General features: G+C 37.7%; 1 protein-coding gene across 2 annotated transcripts in view; it reads right to left on the bottom strand.

Annotated features, from left to right (window-relative positions):
- Positions 1 to 18,788, bottom strand: part of MEIKIN (meiotic kinetochore factor) — a 91,706-nt gene that overhangs the window by 4,935 nt on the left and 67,983 nt on the right. Inside the window, exons 13-14 of one of the 2 annotated variants that reach the window (XM_046000446.1) lie at positions 16,249 to 16,368; positions 5,721 to 5,847 (exon numbers count right to left, since the gene is read on the bottom strand). In XM_046000446.1, the coding sequence (XP_045856402.1) occupies positions 5,721 to 5,847; positions 16,249 to 16,368 (247 nt within the window). The remainder of the gene's footprint in view (positions 1 to 5,720; positions 5,848 to 16,248; positions 16,369 to 18,788) is intronic. The other variant, XM_046000447.1, reaches the window with a different exon arrangement.

Raw genomic sequence — 18,788 nt, 5'->3', positions numbered from 1 at the left:
TTGGATTGGATATCTTCTAAGGCCTCTTTCTTTAGGTTGTCACCATTCTCAAACTTCTCCTTACCCACACCACCTCCTCTATCACATCTCCTTTGGACTCCTCTAGTGGTTCACTTTCACCACATTTTTTCTCTAATCAGCATTATTAATGAACAAGTATCATAATGAACAGGGGTCCTAGAATTACAAAAGTGAGCTTCATCCTACCGTCCTGATTAGATAACTGGCAAACTAGCTAAATGTTAAATGTCAGGACTAAAAATAGGCTGTTACATGTTTAAAATAACATGATCACTAGTTAGCTTGGGGTTTTGCTATTTTTACTAAAGGAAAGGCAGAGACAAGTGGCCAGAAGTTGAAGGGGGAATTACTTAAATGAAGAGGCTGCCAAATGAGGTGAGAACCTAGAAAGAAGCCAGGAGATGGCATAATCAGTTCAACACACATCAAGGGGTCTCTGAATTATATGAAAAATTTTAGTCTAAATATTCAGAACTTCCCAGACACATCGTAGTTTTGATTTGTTGCATACTTATACCCAGAACTGTGATGCTACCTCATGTCATAGATTAATATGACTTGTCATAAAGAGCAAGTTAAGTTTTCTATTTTATAACTTTTTACTGAAATACAGCATACACACAGAGAAGTTTGCATATACGTACTGTAAAGTTTGATGGGTTTCACAGACTTACCATACCCATCTAACCAGCATTCAGATAATGAAACAGAACAAATACCACTAGCACCTAGTACTAGTTATCTAGGTACTAGTACTAGTTATCTAGTTATCTAGGTAACTAGTACTAGTACCTAGATAACTAGTACTAGATAACTTGCTCTCATAATGCTTTCTAGTTAATAGCCCCTCCCTAACTAGTACATCCACTATGGTGATTTTCGTCATAGATTAGTTTTGCCTAGCTTTTTATTAAATATAAGTAATGTTAAATGTACTCTATCGCACCTGAGTCCTTATGTGAGATTTATAAATACTGTTGCATGTAACTGCACATTGTTGATTCTCACTGCTATATAGCACTCCAATGAATGAATGTGCCACTATTTATTAATCCGTTCTACTGTTGATGGGCATTTGGATTATTTCCTATTTGGGGCTATTATCCAAATGCTGCTATAAACATTCTAGCAAACATCTTTTTTTTTTTTAAAGATTTTATTTATTTATTTGACAGAGAGAGATCACAAATAGACAGAGAGGCAGGCAGAGAGAGAGAGAGGGAAGCAGGCTCGCCGCTGAGCAGAGAGCCCGATGCGGGACTTGATCCCAGGACCCTGAGATCATGACCTGAGCCGAAGGCAGCGGCTTAACACACTGAGCCACCCAGGCGCCCCATCTAGCAAACATCTTTTGATGAACATATGTACACACTAAAGTTGGATATACTCTTGGAAGTAGAATTGCTGGGTCTCCATGGTCCAGGGAAATGGAATTGCTGGGTCTCTTTCAACCTCAGTGAAATTTCTAGGGGCCCAGTGATATGAGAGATATACTTCCTAAAGAAAAGAATAAGTTGTTGCATCAGGCTCTTCCTACAACCAAAAAAGATGCACAATGCCTAGTGGGCCTTTTTAGATTTGGGAGTCAACATTTTTCATTTGAGTGCACTATTCCAACCCATTTACTTAGTGCCTAAAGGCTACTGGTTTTGAGGGAGCCTCAGAATGAGAGAAGGTTCTACAACAGGTCCAGGGTACTAGGCAAGATGCTCTGCCACTTGTACCATAATATCTAGTAAATCGAATGGTGCTTTAAGTGTCATTGAGAGATATATATGTTGTTTGGATCCTGTAGGTGAATCACAGTACAGGTCCTTAGGATTTGGGAGCAAATCTTTAACATCGTCTGTGAATAGCTACTCTCTTTTTGAGAAACAGTTTTTGGTCTCCTACTGAGCCTTCATAGAGACTGAATATTTAACCATGGTACACCAAGTTACAATGAGACCTGAGCTGCCAACCAAGTTGGCAACCAAGCCACAGAGTTGGATGTGGAGAACAGCACTGCATTTTCAGATAGAAATGATATATATGAAATATATATATTTGGAGCTCGAGCCCCAAAGGCAAGAGTAAGTTAGATGATGATGTGGTCCATATGTCCATTGTCCGTACTGCCTCTACACTATCTTCTCTCTCCCAGCCTGCACCTTTGGCATTATGGGGAGTTCTCCACAATCAGCTGACTGAGGGGGGAAAAAAGCTCAGACTTGGTTCACAGATGGTTCTACATGATATGCAGGCAACACTTGGACCTACAGCTCCTTTCTGTGACATCCCTGAAGGAAACTGGTGAAGGTATATTCTCCTAGTGGGTAGAATTTCAAGAAAAACATCTCACTGTTCACTCTGTTAGAAGAAGTGGCCAGATTTGTGGTTATGTACTGATTCACTGACTGTGGCCAATAGTTTGGCTGGATAGTTAGGGATGTGGAAGGGACAGGACTGGAATATTGACGATAAGAGATTTAGTAAAGAAGTATATGGGCAGACCTCCCTGAATGGGCAAAAAACATGAAGGTATCTGTGTCCCCTGAAATACTTACCAAAGGGTGGCCTCAACAGACAAAGACTTTAATAATCAAGTAGATAAGATGACCCATTATGTGGATACCAGTAAGCCTCTTTCTCCAGCCACCTCTGCCATCACCCAAAAAGCTAACAAAAAAAGTGGCCATGGTGGCAAGAATGGTGGTTATTCATGAGCTCAGCAACTCACTAAAGTCAACCTGGCTATAGCCACTGGTGAGTATTCAGTTTGTTAGCAGCAGAGACCAACACCAAATTGCCAGTATGGCACCATTCCCTGGAGTGATCAGCCAGCTACCAGGTGGTGGATTGATTACCTTGAACTATTTCCATCATGGAAGGGACAGCATTTTATTCTTACTTGAATAGGCGCTTATTCTGGATATGGATTTCCCTGTCTTGCACACAATGCTTCTGCCAAAAGAACCATCCAAGGACTTAGAAAATACTTTATCCACTATCATGTTATTTCACATAGCATTTCTTCTGATCAAAGAACCCACTTCACACGAAAGAAGGTGACAAGAGGCCCAACCTCATGGAATTCACTGGTCTTTCTATGTTCCCCACCATCTTGAAGCAGCTGACTTGGCAGAATAGTGGAATGGCCTTTTGTGTGTGTGTGTGTTTTTTTAAGATTTTATTTTTTAAGATTTTATTTATTTATTTGAGAGACAGAGATCGCAAGTAGGCAGAGAGGCAGGCAGAGAGAGAGGAGGAAACAGGCTCCCTGCTAAGCAGAGAGCCCGATGTGGGGCTTGATCCCAGAACCCTGGGATCATGACCAGAGCTGAAGGCAGAGGCTTTAACCCACTGAGCCACCCAGGTGCCCCTGGAATGGCCTTTTGAAGACTCAGTTAAAGCACCCTGTAGGCAGCAATACCTTGCAGGGCTGAAACAAGGTTCTCAGAATCTTGTATATGCCCTGAATCAGCATTCAATATATGGTGCTATTTCTCCCACAGCAAAGATTCACAGGTCCAGGAATCAAGAAGTGGAGGTGGAAGTGAGATCATTCAATATCATCTCCAGTAATCTACTGAAAAACTTTTTTGCTTCCTGTTTCCATGACAGGCCTTGCTCTGCTAGCCTAGAGGTCTTAGTTCCAAAGGGACGGATGCTTCCACCAAGAGACAGCAATGATTTCAATGAACTGGAAGGTAAGACTGCCACCTGGCTGCTTTGGGCTCCTCAGGCCTCCGAATAACAAGCAAAGAAGGAAATTACTATGCGGGCCAGGATAACTGAACCTGACCACTCAAGCGAAATTTTCAATGCAATGGAGGCAAGGAAGAGTATGTCTGGAATACAGGAGATTCCTTAGGACATCTCTTAGTATTATTATGCCCTGAGATTAAGGTCAGAGGAAAATTACAACAACCCAATCCAACCAGGACTAATGGCCCAGACCCTACCGAAATGAGGTTGATAGTACCCTACTAGCTTAAGAACTATGACCAGCTGAGGTTCTTGCTGAAGGAAGAGGGGATATGACATGGAGGAAGGTAGTTATAAATACAAGTTATTTCTACCTAACTAGTTTAAGCAAATACCTGTTTGCTTCCCTCTCTTATTCCTATAACAACTACCATAAAATGTATTAATAGTTACTCTCTATCATAGTACTTGAGTCACAGGATATCAACAAAAGGAATAAATACCACCCAAGGATTTTGCATTCTCTTCTGGGGAAGGAATTAGCACATTTTGGGTTGTATATAGGATAGGACAGCTGTATTATGTTAGAAGTATAACTTTGTTACTTTCTTTATTTACAGATTAATTGTGGTTTAAGAACATGTGTATGAATACATAGTTGACATGAAGTAGACTGTGATGGTTAGTTGTATATGTCACCTTGATTAGGCTATATAAACCAATTAAATTAAATACTAATTTTGGTGTTGCTGTGCAGGTTATTTATAGATAAGTTTAACATCTATAATAATAGACTTTAAGCAAAGGAAATTATCCTTGATAATGTTGGTGGACCTCATCCAATCAGTTAAGACCTTAAGAACAAAACCAAAGTTTCTCAGAGAGAAAAGAAATTCCTCCTAAGGACTGCATCATTAACTCCGGCTCAAGAGTTTCCAGCCTGCCCTACAGTTAGCCAGACTCTACAGCTGCCTAAGTCAATGTTTTGAAATAATCCTCTGGTTCTGCTTTTTTGGGAAAACCTTGATATGGCATCTCCTATTTCCTACCACCATGCTAATGTCATCAGAGATAGCGATAGAAAAAAGTCTATTATGTGGTCCCTGTCTTTGAAAACTTCCTAACCTGAAGAATATGATAAGTCAGTATTATGAATTATGGGAGGTAGTAATTTGTTACTAAATGTCAAATGAGTAGCACTGAATTAAGTACTTAAGGAACTTAGGAAAAAAGACAACTTTTGTGTACTTAGGGAGTGCTCAGTGTAGGCTCTGTGTCAGAAATGGGGACAAGGATCAAACGTAGACAGTTTAGGTGGATTGAAGTTGTACATAACCTATTAAATTCCAACTGCTTCACTGCCTGCTTACTCATAAAAGGTTCCCAGGCTCCAATGACTAATCAGACATTCGTCTGATATATAGTCAGGAGAACAGAAAAACCTAAACTTGGAGTGTAAAAGCCTCAAAAGATAGAATTCCTCTCTACTACCAGCAGTAGAATCTTGGACAAATTGTATACTACTTTAAGCTCCAGATTCTTCACATATAAAATGAGGATAATAGTACGTATCTGCCTATTATAAAGTTGTAGTGAGAAATAAATGAGATAAAATAAGATATTTGGCCCAGTGCCTTTTACAGAACAAGTACTCAACCAACAATAAATGAATGCAAAAATATGTGAAGAATATTTTCACAAAGAATTCTACTAAAAATGAAACCCAACAACAATAAATTTCAAATAGTTGTAAGAAAAAGTATGCTAGATAGATACATTTAGATCAATGGCATAAGCTAACTTTTTCAAAGATTAAATATCTGACATTCAAAAAAATATTTTACTCATGTTTTAAAACCTAACCAAACTTTTTGTAATTCTACCGTTTTCTCTTTGTGTAAGAACTCCTACAATACAATTTGTCAGTGGACTTCCTGTGTGCATAAGGAATTTATAATGAAAAAATATTTTCTATCATCCAAAAAGTAGGCTCTGGATTCACATTATAGTACCTTGAGGAATATCTTTAGGTGGGGAATATTTCTTCTTCTTTATAATAACATTACTTTTACTTTTCATTTGTCTAGTTCCTGGTGTTGCTCTAATAATACAACATATTTCTGATGTTTCTGAAGGAATCTGAAAAAGAAAAAAAAAAGGAGACAGCACATAATTCTTCCAGGTATTATATTTGTATGCTGTTTTATTTCAAAGGCAAATCATTTTAACATCCATATTTCATACATATTAATGATAGAAAGCATTTATGAAATGCTTACTCCACTCTAGACACTAATGAAATGGTTTATTAAACATTTGCTTATTTAATACACACAAGAACCAGACAGGGAAGATTATATCATCCCCATTTGTAAAATGAGGAAAATTATGTTTAGAGAATTTGGATATCTTATTTAAGGACATAGCGTAATGATAAGAGTTGAGATTCAAGCACTTCAAAGTGCAAGAACGAGTTTACATGAGTTACTGAATTAAAATATAAACTTATTTTAATTCTGAGCCATATACTAGATTTCCTTAGTTTCCCAACTCAACGAATTTTGACAACCACCAATCAAACAGACAGACTTCAGAATAAAGAAATACTGTGTCTTCCAAAAGTGACATATCTTGTTTCTTAGAACTCAAATAGACATATATATTTACCAAGGGCTCCTCCTACTATAAGTAAAGCCTATATAGAAACAACTTCTACTTTAAAATTCATATCATCTTCTGTGATGGGCATCTGATATTTTTCTGCCCAGCATCATTTCTATTCTTCCGGTACTGAATGGTACCAGAGTTTTCTTGGGAGAATCTACACATTCTCCCAGCCTGCAGACCACTCCTTTCTAATGGCTCAGGTGGAGCTGATAATACTTCTGAGCACCAAGAGGCCTTAAAACCCAGCCCAGCCAATTACTATATGCTATGCACCTGGGCACAGTGACTGGCTCAGACAAGAACATTTTAAAGATTTTATTTATTTATTTGACAGAGAGAAATCACAAGAGAGGCAGGCAGAGAGAGAGGAAGGGAAGCAGGCTCTCCGCTGAGCAGAGAGCCCGATGCGGGACTCGATCCCAGGACCCCGAGATCATGACCTGAGCCGAAGGCAGCGGCTTAACCCACTGAGCCACCCAGGCGCCCCGAGACAAGAACATTTTAAATGGGTCAGGAGGAAGAAGGGAATTCTCAACATGAGATTCTGGTACTAAGCCAAAATCCTTAAGGGAGCAAAAGCGGTCTGAGAGTGATACCCAACCCTAGCTATAGCTTTTGTAGTAGAAATAGATACATATCCTCTTACGAGGATGGGATCCCCCATTATAGGCACATACGATTCTTATCAAATAGGAGCAAGGAAATAAATGACCAGGGTCAGAATCAGAGTCGTTCTTCAAAATTCAGCTCAGAACCGTTCGAAGCAAAAATAATGGGCAAAATACAGTTCACTTCATCCCCTAGTGTTATTATAACAACAATAAAGGAAGTAACAAATTCATAAGAAATCAAGCTACCATGTGTAAGACTGTACAGGGATATCAAAGAGGGGAGGTAAACATGCAGAACATCCAATATCAGAAGTGGCAAATCAGAATAGAATAACAATGTATGAAATGATTAAAGAATTAACAATTGAAATCTCATGGATGAGCAAACAAGAAACTATCTGGACTGAAAAGCAGATGTGAAAAAGAAACAACTAGAATATCTTGAAATGAAAAATAAAATTGTTGAATACAAAATTCAATGGAAGCCTTAAGCAGCAAAGTGGGCACAACTAAAGAATTACTGATGACATTACCCAGAATACAACAAATAAATGAAAAATATTAAAGAGAGTTTGAAAGGTACAGAGGATAGAAACATGTCTAACATATGTTAATTATCATCCCAGAGAGAATAAAACAGATAATAGCTGAGAAATTTCCCAAACTGATGAGAAACACGAGCGCACACACTCAGAAAGACTAGTATCCCAAACAACATTACGATGAAAAACCAACGGGGGTGTCTAGGTGGCTCAATCAGTTAAACATCCAACTCTTGATTTTTGGCTCTGGTCATGATCTCAGGATCTTGAGATCAAACCCACGTTTGGTTCTGCGTTCAACGGGGAGGTTTTGTTTTTCTTTTCCCTTCTCTCTTTCTCTCTCCCTCTCCCTCTGGCCCTCCCCCTGGACTTTCTCTCTCTCTTTCTTTCCAAAATAAATAAATAAATCTTAAAAAAAAATAAAGAACAGGGGAACCTAGGTGGCTCAGTGGGTTAAGTGTCTGCCTCTAGGTCAGGTCATAATCCTAGGGGACTGGGTTTGAGATCCATATCAGGTTCCTTACTCAGTGAGGAGTCTGCTTCTCCCTCTCCCCACCTCCCCTGCTTGTTCTGTCTCTCCCCCTCTCTCAAAAATAAGTATAATCTTAAAAATAAATAAATAAAAAAGTAAAGAACAAAAAGCCAACAGCAAATAAAATATTAATCTCTTTATGTATACACTCCAGTGAAATTATAGCACGACCACAATAAGAACTTTAAAAAATCCAGAAAAAAAAGGTATTTCAGTCCCTATGACCACCTCAGACTCAATGATTTGCCAAAAGGACTCACAAGATTCAGAAAAGCTGGTATACTCACAGTCCAGGCTTATCACACAATAAGATACAGACAAAAATCAGCAAAGGGAAAATGCACATAGGTGGGAGTCCAGGAGAAAAAGTATACAGAACTCAATGCAGGATAATAAGCTTCCAGTTGTCTTCTCCTAGTTGGGCTACATGGATAACATTTAGTTTTCCCATGTGCAAAGTGTTGTCAACATGAAGAGCCCAGTAAACCTTGATTCAGACCCACCTCCTAGAGTTCAAACTGATACAAAGGTTGCCCGAAGCCTCAAGCACGAAAAAAGGTATTTAGCATAAATCACAATTAGCATAAACTATCTGGTATAGCACAGGACATACGAAGACACTCTTTTTTTTTTTTTTAAAGATTTTATTTATCTATTTGACAGAGAGAGAGAGAGATCACAAGTAGGCAGAGAGGCAGGCAGAGAGAGAGGGGGAAGAAGGCTTCCCGCCGAACAGAGAGCCCGATGCGGTACTCAATCCCAGGACCCTGAGATCATGACCTGAGCCAAAGGCAGAGGCTTAACCCACTGAGCCACCCAGGTGCCCCTACAAAGACACTCTTATTAGGCAGGATACTCCAAGGGGTCATAACTCTTACAAAGGACTCCTTAAATCTCAACAATGAGAAAACAACATAATTAAAAAATGGGCCAAAGACCTTACCAGACACCTCACCAAAGATATACAGATGCCAAGTAAGCATATTAAACAATGCTCCACATCTTATTTCCTAATCAGGGAGATGCAAATTAAAACAACAATTGGAGGGGCACCTGGGAGGCTCAGTGGGTCAAAGCCTCTGCCTTCAGCTCAGGTTATGATCCCAGGGTCCTGGGATTGAGCCCCACATCTGGCTCTCTGCTCAGCAGGAAGTCTGCTTCCTACTCTCTCTCTCTCTCTCTCTCTGGCTGCCTCTCTGCCTACTTGTGATCTCTGCCTGTCAAATATATAAATAAAATCTTTATAAAACAACAATTGGATACTGCTACATACCTATTAGAATGGCCAATATCTAAAATACTGACAACAATAAACCTTTATCCAAACCCACAGAATGCACAATACCAAGAGTGGACCCTAAGTTAAACTGTGGAATGTGTGGGGTGATTATAATGTGTCAATGCAGGTTTATCCTTGGTTTAAAAAAAAAAAAAGTGCTCCTTGGTGAATGATGTCAGTGATGGGGGTGGCTATGCATGTACTGAACCAGTGGGCTATAAGAAATCTCTGCATGTCTCTCTCTATTTTGCTGTAATCTAAAATTTCTTTAAAAATTAAGAAAATGCATTTTAAAGAAGGTAAAAGTATATAAAAATACATACCGTGTTAACAACAGTTTAAAGAAAGCTAGAGTAGCTATATTAATACCAGAAAAAGTAGATTTCTGTGCAAAGAACATTACCAGGAATAAAAAAGATCCTTCATATTGAAGGATCTTGAATTAATCAAGAAAACATAACAATCCTAAACAATACTATTTACACACCTAGTAACAGAACCTCAAAATATATAAAACAAAAAGAATAGAAATGAAATGAGAGAGGGGCGCCTGGGTGGCCCAGTCAGTTAAGCATCTGACTTTGGCTGAAGTCATGATCCCAGGGTCCTGGGATTGAGCCCCATGTCGAGCTCAGCAGGGGATCTGCTTCTCCCTCTGCCCCTCCCCCAGCTCATGCTCTCTCTATCTCTCAAATAAATAAGTAAAATAAAGTAAAAAAGAAATTAAAGGAGAAATGGACAAACCCACCCTTACAGTCTGGTATTTTAATACCTCTTAATAATTGATAGACTAAATAGGCAAAAATCAGCAAAGATATAATTGACTTCAACCAACCTGACATGACTGATACTGTAGACCATTCTACTAAAAAAAAAGGAAAATATGCACCATTCTCAAGTATACACAGAACATTTACCAAAATAAACCAAATGAATTATAAAACATGTTTCAATAAAGGCATACATACAAGGCATACAAAGAACGGTCATAGACCACAATGGGATTATATTAGAAGTTAGTAACAGAAAGATTTCTGAAACATTTCCAAATATGTGGACAAGAAATTGCATGCTTCTAAAAAGGCCATGGATCAAAGAGTAAATACACAGAGATAGGCTCTGTGAGAGGAAATAGGCTCTGTGAGAGGGTGATAAAAGGTTAACTGACTTAATAAGGGCAAGGTCCTAATCTGAAAGTGCTGGTGCCCTTTGAAAGCAGGAAAAAACACCAGAGGACTTTAATACTTCATGCAAAGAGAGAAAAGGCCATATGAAGTCATAGCAAGAAGGTGGACATCTACAAGCCAGAAGAGAGCTCTTCTGAGACCTGAGTAGGTTAACACCTTGGTCTTGGACTTTCTAGCCTCCAGGACTATGAGACAATAAATTTCTGTTATGTAAGCCAACCAGTCTATCATATTTTATTGTGGAAAACCAAAGAGACTAATATAATGATCAATACAAACACACACACACACACACACACACACACACACAAGTATTTCTCTATTCAGATACTGAAATTGAGGATACCACTTATATATAGTATCAATAATATGAAATACTGTCATCAGGAGGGAAATAATGATATCAAGTAGGAATAATGACCCAAACAGTGAAAACTACAGAATAATTTGTACAGAAATTAAAGAAGAGCCAAAAAATGGATAGCTATACATTGTGTTTGGGTTGGAAGACTCAATATTGTCATGATAGCAATTATTCCCAAATTAAGCTGTAGAAACAATGCAATCCTAATCACAATTCCACCAGGATTTTTTTTTTTTTGGTAGAAATCAACAAGCTGATTCTAAAATTCATATAGAAATGCAAAGGACCTAGAATAACCAAAACAAATGAAAAAGAAAAAGTTAGAGGTTAACCCTAACTAATTTCAAGAATTATTATAGTGCTTCATTATTCAATACTGTGTGGTACTTGCACAAATATAGACAATAGTAAAACCTTATACAAGCTTGTACAAATACATGGATTACCTTTTTCAACAAAGGTGGAAAAGCAATAGAGTGGAGAAAGAATAACCCTCAATAAATGTTGCTAGAATAATTGAATGTCTATATGGAAATAAATAAATACACTGGAATCCATACTTCACACCAAAAGTAAAAAATTAACTCACAGTTATTAGTGTAAAATTTTAAAACTTCTGGAAGAAAATGTAGGAGAAAATCTTTGTGACCCTGGATTAGGCAAAGATTTCTTAGACATGACAACAAAAGCATACCCATGAAAAAAAATAAACAAAAAACTGACAAGTTGGACTTCATCAAAATTAAAAATGTATGTTCTTTAAGTGACACCATTTTGCAAGAAACTACAGACTTTATGATTCCATTTATTTTTTATTTTTTTTAAATATTTTATTTATTTATTTGACAGAGAGAGATCACAAGCAGATAGAGAGGCAGGCAGAGAGAGAGAAAGGGAAGCAGGCTCCCTGCTGAGCAGAAAGCCCGATGCGGGACTCGATCCCAGTACCCTGAGATCATGACCTGAGCCGAAGGCAGCGGCTTAACCCACTGAGCCACCCAGGCGCCCTATGATTCCATTTATAACAAATGTCCAGAAAAAGTTACTCTAGGAAAGTAGACTAGTATTTGCCTGGGGCTAGGTATGAGAACAGGGCTTAACTGTAAATAAGTGTGAAGGATTTGGAAAATGTTCTAAAACTGATATAGGTAATTACTCTACTATTCCACAAATTTACTATGAATTACAGAATTGTAAACTTGAAATGGATGAATTTTATGGTATGTAAAATAACACAATAAAGTATTTTTTTTCATGTTTTAAAAAAGGCAGTGGAGTAGACAAAAAAACAAGGTATGGACCGGGATAATATCTTTTTTTTTTTTTAAAGATTTTATTTATTTATTTGACAGAGAGAGATCACAAGTAGACAGAGAGGCAGGCAGAGAGAGAGAGAGGGAAGCAGGCTCGCTGCTGAGCAGAGAGCCCGACGTGGGACTCGATCCCAGGACCCTGAGATCATGACCTGAGCCGAATGCAGCGGCTTAACCCACTGAGCCACCCAGGCGCCCCCTTGGACCGGGATAATATCTTTCAAAGTATATATATCTGATAAAGGATTTGCATCAAGAATATATAAAGAATTCTTAAAATTCTACAATAAGAAAATAAACAATTTTCTTAATGTGCAAAAGATATGAACAGGTATATCACCAAAATAAATATATAGATGGCAAATAAGCACATGAAAATGTGATCAACATTATTGGTCATTAGGGAAATGCAAATTAAAACCAGAGTAAGATATCACTTCATACTAATTGGGAAGGTTAAGATTAAAAGACTGTACTAATGGTTAAGATTAAATTAACTAAAGGTTAAGATTGTAAGTGTGACAGGACTAAATGAAGATGAAATGTAGATGCAGAGAAAATACAAGACTCAAACATTGTTGGTGGAAATGTAAAATGGTACCACCACTTTGGAAAACAGTTTGGAAATTTCTTAGGTACTTACCCAATAGGAAAGGAAATATATAACCTTACAGTCAAAGAAGAAATTATTCTGATAATTAGTATTACAGTAAATTTTTATTCAAGATTATTGTAATAGGGTTCACTCACATATTGTACAGATGAAACTAATGTAACACTGTATATCAACCACACTTTTAAAAAAAAGATATACTATATGTTGGCTAATTGAATTTTAAATGTTAAATTAAAAAAAAAAGAAACCTTTCTTTATTCACACACACAAAAAGCCACATAATAAGGTATTGAAATAGGGGAGAGAAATTTGGCTCAAATCCAAATACAGCAAATACAGCTAGGGATGCACAGCTGATCAGCAGAATGGGTGTCAGTTGTTGAAAAATTACAGGAGTAGACATCAAGTGCAAAGAGGGTCTTGTTAAATTGACCTTGCGATATAGTAATTTTTTTTTAAGGTTTATTCATCTATATTTGTTTGAGAGAGAGAGCGAGAGCATGAGCCAGGGGAGGGGCAGGGGTAGAGGGAGAGAAAGAGAAAATTTCCAGAAAACTCCTGGCTGAGCACGAGCCTGATGCAGGGCTTGATCTCAGGACTCTGAGATCATGAACCCAAGCTGAAATCGAGAGTCAACCACTCAACTGACTAAGCCACCCAGCTGCCTGATATTGAGATTTTCAATAAGAAGTATCTATTTGTTTTTCATCCCCATTGTTAACACAAGGCTCCTAAAACCCTTGGAATTTCCTAAGTGATAAGAACCATAAGCGTGTTTTGCTAATGTGATAAAACTCTAGGAATGCACCTAAGGAAGGGAGCTCCTTGCCAAGGGAACTAATTCTGGATTACAGGGTTGGATCAGGCCTGCGCCATAATCTCCAGGGAGGGGAGAGGAGATAGAGGTTTACTCGGTTGCCAATGGCCAATAATTTAATCAACCATACCTATGTAATGAAGCTATTACCAGCTATATTCCAAGACCTTACCTTTACTGCTCACCTGCTTGTAGCCACCAACCTTTGTCTCACATTTCCCCTTTAGCTCTTTCTTCCAGTTTATTTCTTAACCCAGGCAAAGACCCAAGGGGCGTAGCATCCTGTGATGGAAACCAAAACTACCTCTCAAGAAATAATGACTACCTGAAGGAGAAGCTCCCAAGGCTCAGACCCCCAGACCAGTTTGAGCATCTCCCTCTCCCCTGATTCATGCCTGTACAGATAAACTATGGAATGACCCACATAATGACAATTACCTTTGCCTCATCATAATACTAAAATCTCTGCCCAAGGAGGAGCACCAGCCTCATCTGCATAACATACAATGTATGTGTGTATGTACGATGCATGTATAGCTCCTTGCCCTTTCCCCATACCTTGCCCTATGCATCTCTTCCACGGGCTATTCCTGAGTTTTATTCTTTTACAATATACCAGTAATCTAGTAAGTAAAATGTTTCTTTGACTTTTGTAAGCTACTCCAGTAAGTTAATAAAATCCAAGGAGAGGGTCATGGGAACCTCTGATTTATAGGTAGTTGGTCAGAAGCACAAGTAACAACTTAGACTGGTAAGTGGCATCTCAAGTAGAGGGTGGTTTTGTGGAACTAAGCCCTTTACCTGTGGAATCTAAAGCTACCTTCAGGTAGATAGTGCAAAATTGGATTGAATTCTAGGATACCCAGCTGATGTCAGAAGTACTGCCTGTTGGAGGTGTGGGCAACTCTCCTATACACACATAAACACACACACACACACACACACACACACACACACACACACACACACACACTTTGAAACTAGATCCAGGAAACCAATTAGACCTAAGAGGCCAAAGTATCAAAGGCAGGGCAGATCAAATCAGATCAGATCAAGGGTGGGAAATCAGATATCAAGGGTGGGAGAAAATTCTTGCTAGAAGTATACTCAGCAAGGATGTACACAAGGCCTTGTTGAGAAGAGCCTAACTAAAGTTCAATCAGAGAGAGAATCTTTGTAATACAAATACTTGTACATGAATGTTCCTAATAGCTAAATGATCCAAATGTCCATAAATGGGTGAAAGGATAAACTTTTGTATACAATAAATGGAATACTACTTAGCAGTAAAAAGGACCAAAGTATTGATATACTCAACAACATGAATGAATCTCAAAAATAACTGTGCTGAGTTAAAGACACCAGACCAAAAATTCTCTCTCTCTCACTTGAATGACCCCAAAACTCTAGAAAATGTAAACCAATCTATAATTACAGTAACTAGATCAGTAGTTGCTTGGGTGCCAGGGACAGGAAGGAAAAAAATATAAAACAGAAGGAAGAAACTTTGGGATTGACAGATATTTTCACGATCTAGACTGTGGTGGTGGTTTCACAGTTGCATACACAGGCGAAAACTTTCAAATTATACACTTTTAATATGTGCAGTTTATTGCATATAAATTATTCCTCAATAAAGATGCTTTTTAAGAGACGTAATAGTTTCCCGTTTCACCTGGCCTCTCAATAATGTGCTATAATCTTGTGTTTCTCAACTTCTTCGATTCCAAGTCCTTACTTCAATCTATTTTTACTTCCCTTCAACCTCTTACCTACATTTTCTTTCTCTCTCTCCCAGGAAATTATCCCTCTAACTATCTCTTGTCTCAGCTTTTTATAATCTGTTCTCCACCTCTGGAGCCAGAAAGACATATGATATCATCCCTTGTTCAGAATTCTTTATTGGCTCCTCTCAGGAAAAAGATCCAATTGCTTAATATGGATTAAAGACCCTTTGAGATCTTGGCCCTTGTTTATCTTTACAGTCTCATCTCCAACTTTCTCTCACCATCCAGATTCCCACCCTCATCACAGAGTCACACTGAAAAGGCCTAGCTACAGTGAAGCACTACATATCCTTTGAGTGTTGCCTTTTTATGTCTTTTTCTCTCTGCCTCTCTTTCTCACTCTGTCCTTCTGTCTCTCCGTCTGCTCCCACATCCCTTCTTTCTGGCTCTTTCTTTCTCCCCACCCCCACTTTCTGTACTCTCTTTTTCTGCTCATCCTCTAGCTCTATTCCCACACCCATGGCTCTTAGTTTTATGAATTTTATGTCTTCTTTTTCAAAGGCGCATAGTACTTCCATGTATTCATCCTAACACAATGAAATTGGTGATTAATTTGTACGTACAGATGAAAACAGAGCTTTGGATCAAAGCAGGCTAACAGTGTTTCCTCTAGTTCAGAATTTAATAGCCTCAGGCCCTGACAATGTAGAGTTCTGGCCCTGGCAGCCTAATATTCTTTATTTAGAATTGTAACTGATAGCTGCCTCCTCATGTGGATGATGTTAGCCTCAAATGAGTTACAGATTTCTTCAAGTATCTCATATACAAAGTATCCAATATAATAGTATTAATTTTAATAATTGAAGAAAAATGGAAAATACTAACCTCATTTGAAGAGCATTCTTGCAAATTTGACACAGGAACAATTTCATTTGAATTAACATAATTGCTGACATTTGGAAATAGTTCTTCAAAAGATGTTCTTTGCACTGAGGACAAATCAATCTATAAAAAAATATATTACTCTTACAGAAGTCAAATGTGGCAGAAACAATTGTTTTTATGTAATTAAAGGTGAAATCCTATCTCATTAGAAGCATTTCCTTGGGAAAAAGTATGGAGTTTCTTTCTGAGGTGATAAAAAGATTCTAAAATTGACTGTGGTGATGGTTACACATACCTGTGAATGTACTTAAAAAAACACTGCATTTCACACTCTAAATAGGTGAATTGTATGGTATGTTAATTATACCTCAATAAAGCTGTTTTAAAAAGCCCACTACAAAAACAGCGTTAAACATAAGTTACCATGTGACTCAGCAATTCTACTTTCTCTTCTTATGCATATACATAATACAACTGAAAGCACATATTCACACAAAAATTTGTATATGAATTTTGCCAGTTTCTTTTCACTGATGCAACTTGTGTTAAGATACCACTGAATGGAGTATTTATAAGCTGGCCCTGAGCATGCATAAAGCATTGGTATTTGTTTTTTGTTTTTTTTTTACCTCCTAGAAATTTGAATAAATGTGTTTGTGTTGTCTGAAAAAAAAATTTGTATATGAACGTTCATAGCAATATTATTTTTCAAATGTCCCCAAACTGACATTTAGTAAACAAAATGTAGTGTATCCTTACCATGGAATATCATTCAGTCATAAGTAAGGAAGAAAGTGTATGTTATAAAATGGATGAACTTAGAAAACATTATGTTAAGTGAAAGAAGCCAGATACAAAAGGCCACATATTATATGATTCCATTTAAATGAAAGAGTCAGTATAAGTAAACCTATAAAGGACCCCTTATCCCAGCTTGAAAAACTGATCTTCGCTTAATTCTCATGCTCTGTTCCATTAGGAACCTGATAAAGTAACAATGCCAACATTGCTAATGGTAAAAATGATGTCTGACTGATAAATTGCATCTGGACTAGGAAGAACTCTAACTGCACTATGAATAAACGATAAATGCACTATATGTAAATAAACCCTATGAAAAGCACCATAGTTTGGATTTCCCTGACTCCTGTATTTTGGCATGTCTCTTGTGGGGACGCTGGAAGCTATGTCTATGTGGTATTACAAAAGATACTGGATCTCATCTACTTGTGTCTGAGCTGTACCCAAACTGCTAAGTAAACTGCTCCATGGATTTCTGTGAAGACTGATCCCACTGAAGGGGAACACCTGTTTCTGCCCTGCTTGTGAGTAGTATTTCTATTGTTTAGTTGAACCTAAGAACAACTCTCGTTGGAGGAGAGCCAAATTATTAGACTCTTAGAAGAAAACAGAGGGGTAAAATTTAATAACATTGAATTTTGCAATAATTTCTCAGCTATGACACCAAAAGCACAGGAAAAGGAAAAAAATAGATAAATTGGACTAGATAAAAATTAAAGATTTTGTGCTTCAAAGAATACTATCAGTAGAATTAAAAGGTAACCCATAGAATGAGAGAAAATATTTGCCAACCATGATCTGACAAGGGGTTAGAATAGAGAATATATTAGGGGGCGCCTGGGTGGCTCAGTGGTTTAAGCTGCTGCCTTCAGCTCAGGTCATGATCTCAGAGTCCTGGGATCGAGTCCCACATCGGGCTCTCTGCTCGGCAGGGAGCCTGCTTCTCTCTCACTCTCTCTGTCTGCCTCTCTGCCTACTTATGATCTCTCTCTGTCAAATAAATAAATAAAATCTTTAAAAAAAAAAAAAAGAGAATATATTAAAAAAAAACCAAAAAAACCTCCTATAACTCAACAACAAATAAATAAGCTGATTAAGAAATGGGCAATAGACTTGAACAGACATCTCTTAAAAGAAGATAAAAGGGCCAATAAGCATGTGAAAAGAAGCTCAACATCACTAGCCATAAGGGAAATACAAATCAAAACCACAATGAGATATCATCTCACACCCATGAGGATGGCGATTATTTTGAAAAACACATAGAAAATAACAAGTGTTGGCAAGGATGTGGAGAAATCAGAACTATTGTGCATTGTTACTGGGACTGTAAAATAAAGCAACTGCTATGGAAACAGTATGTCAGTTCCTCAAAAAGTTAAAAATGAGAATTACCATTTGATCCAGCAAATCCACTTTAAAATGTATACCAAAAGAACTGAAAACAGAGACACAAAGAAATATTTGAACACTCATGTTCAAAGCAGCATTATTCACATTGACCAAAAGGTGGAAGTAACCCAAATGTCCACAGACAGATGAAAAGATAAACAAAATGTGGTATACACATACAATGGAATATAATCAGCCTTTAAAAAGGAAAAAAGTTGACATATGCTACAACATGGATGAGACACTATGTTAAATGAAATCTGTCACAAAAGGACAAATACTGTATGATTCCACTTACATGAAGTATATAAAGCAGTCAAATTCAGAGAGGGAAGGTAGAATCGTGG

Source organism: Meles meles, chromosome 3, assembly GCF_922984935.1.
Source record: "Meles meles chromosome 3, mMelMel3.1 paternal haplotype, whole genome shotgun sequence".
Lineage (NCBI taxonomy): Eukaryota > Metazoa > Chordata > Mammalia > Carnivora > Mustelidae > Meles > Meles meles.
Note: the sequence above shows the minus strand (reverse complement) of the source record. Positions and strands in the feature narration are given on the sequence as shown.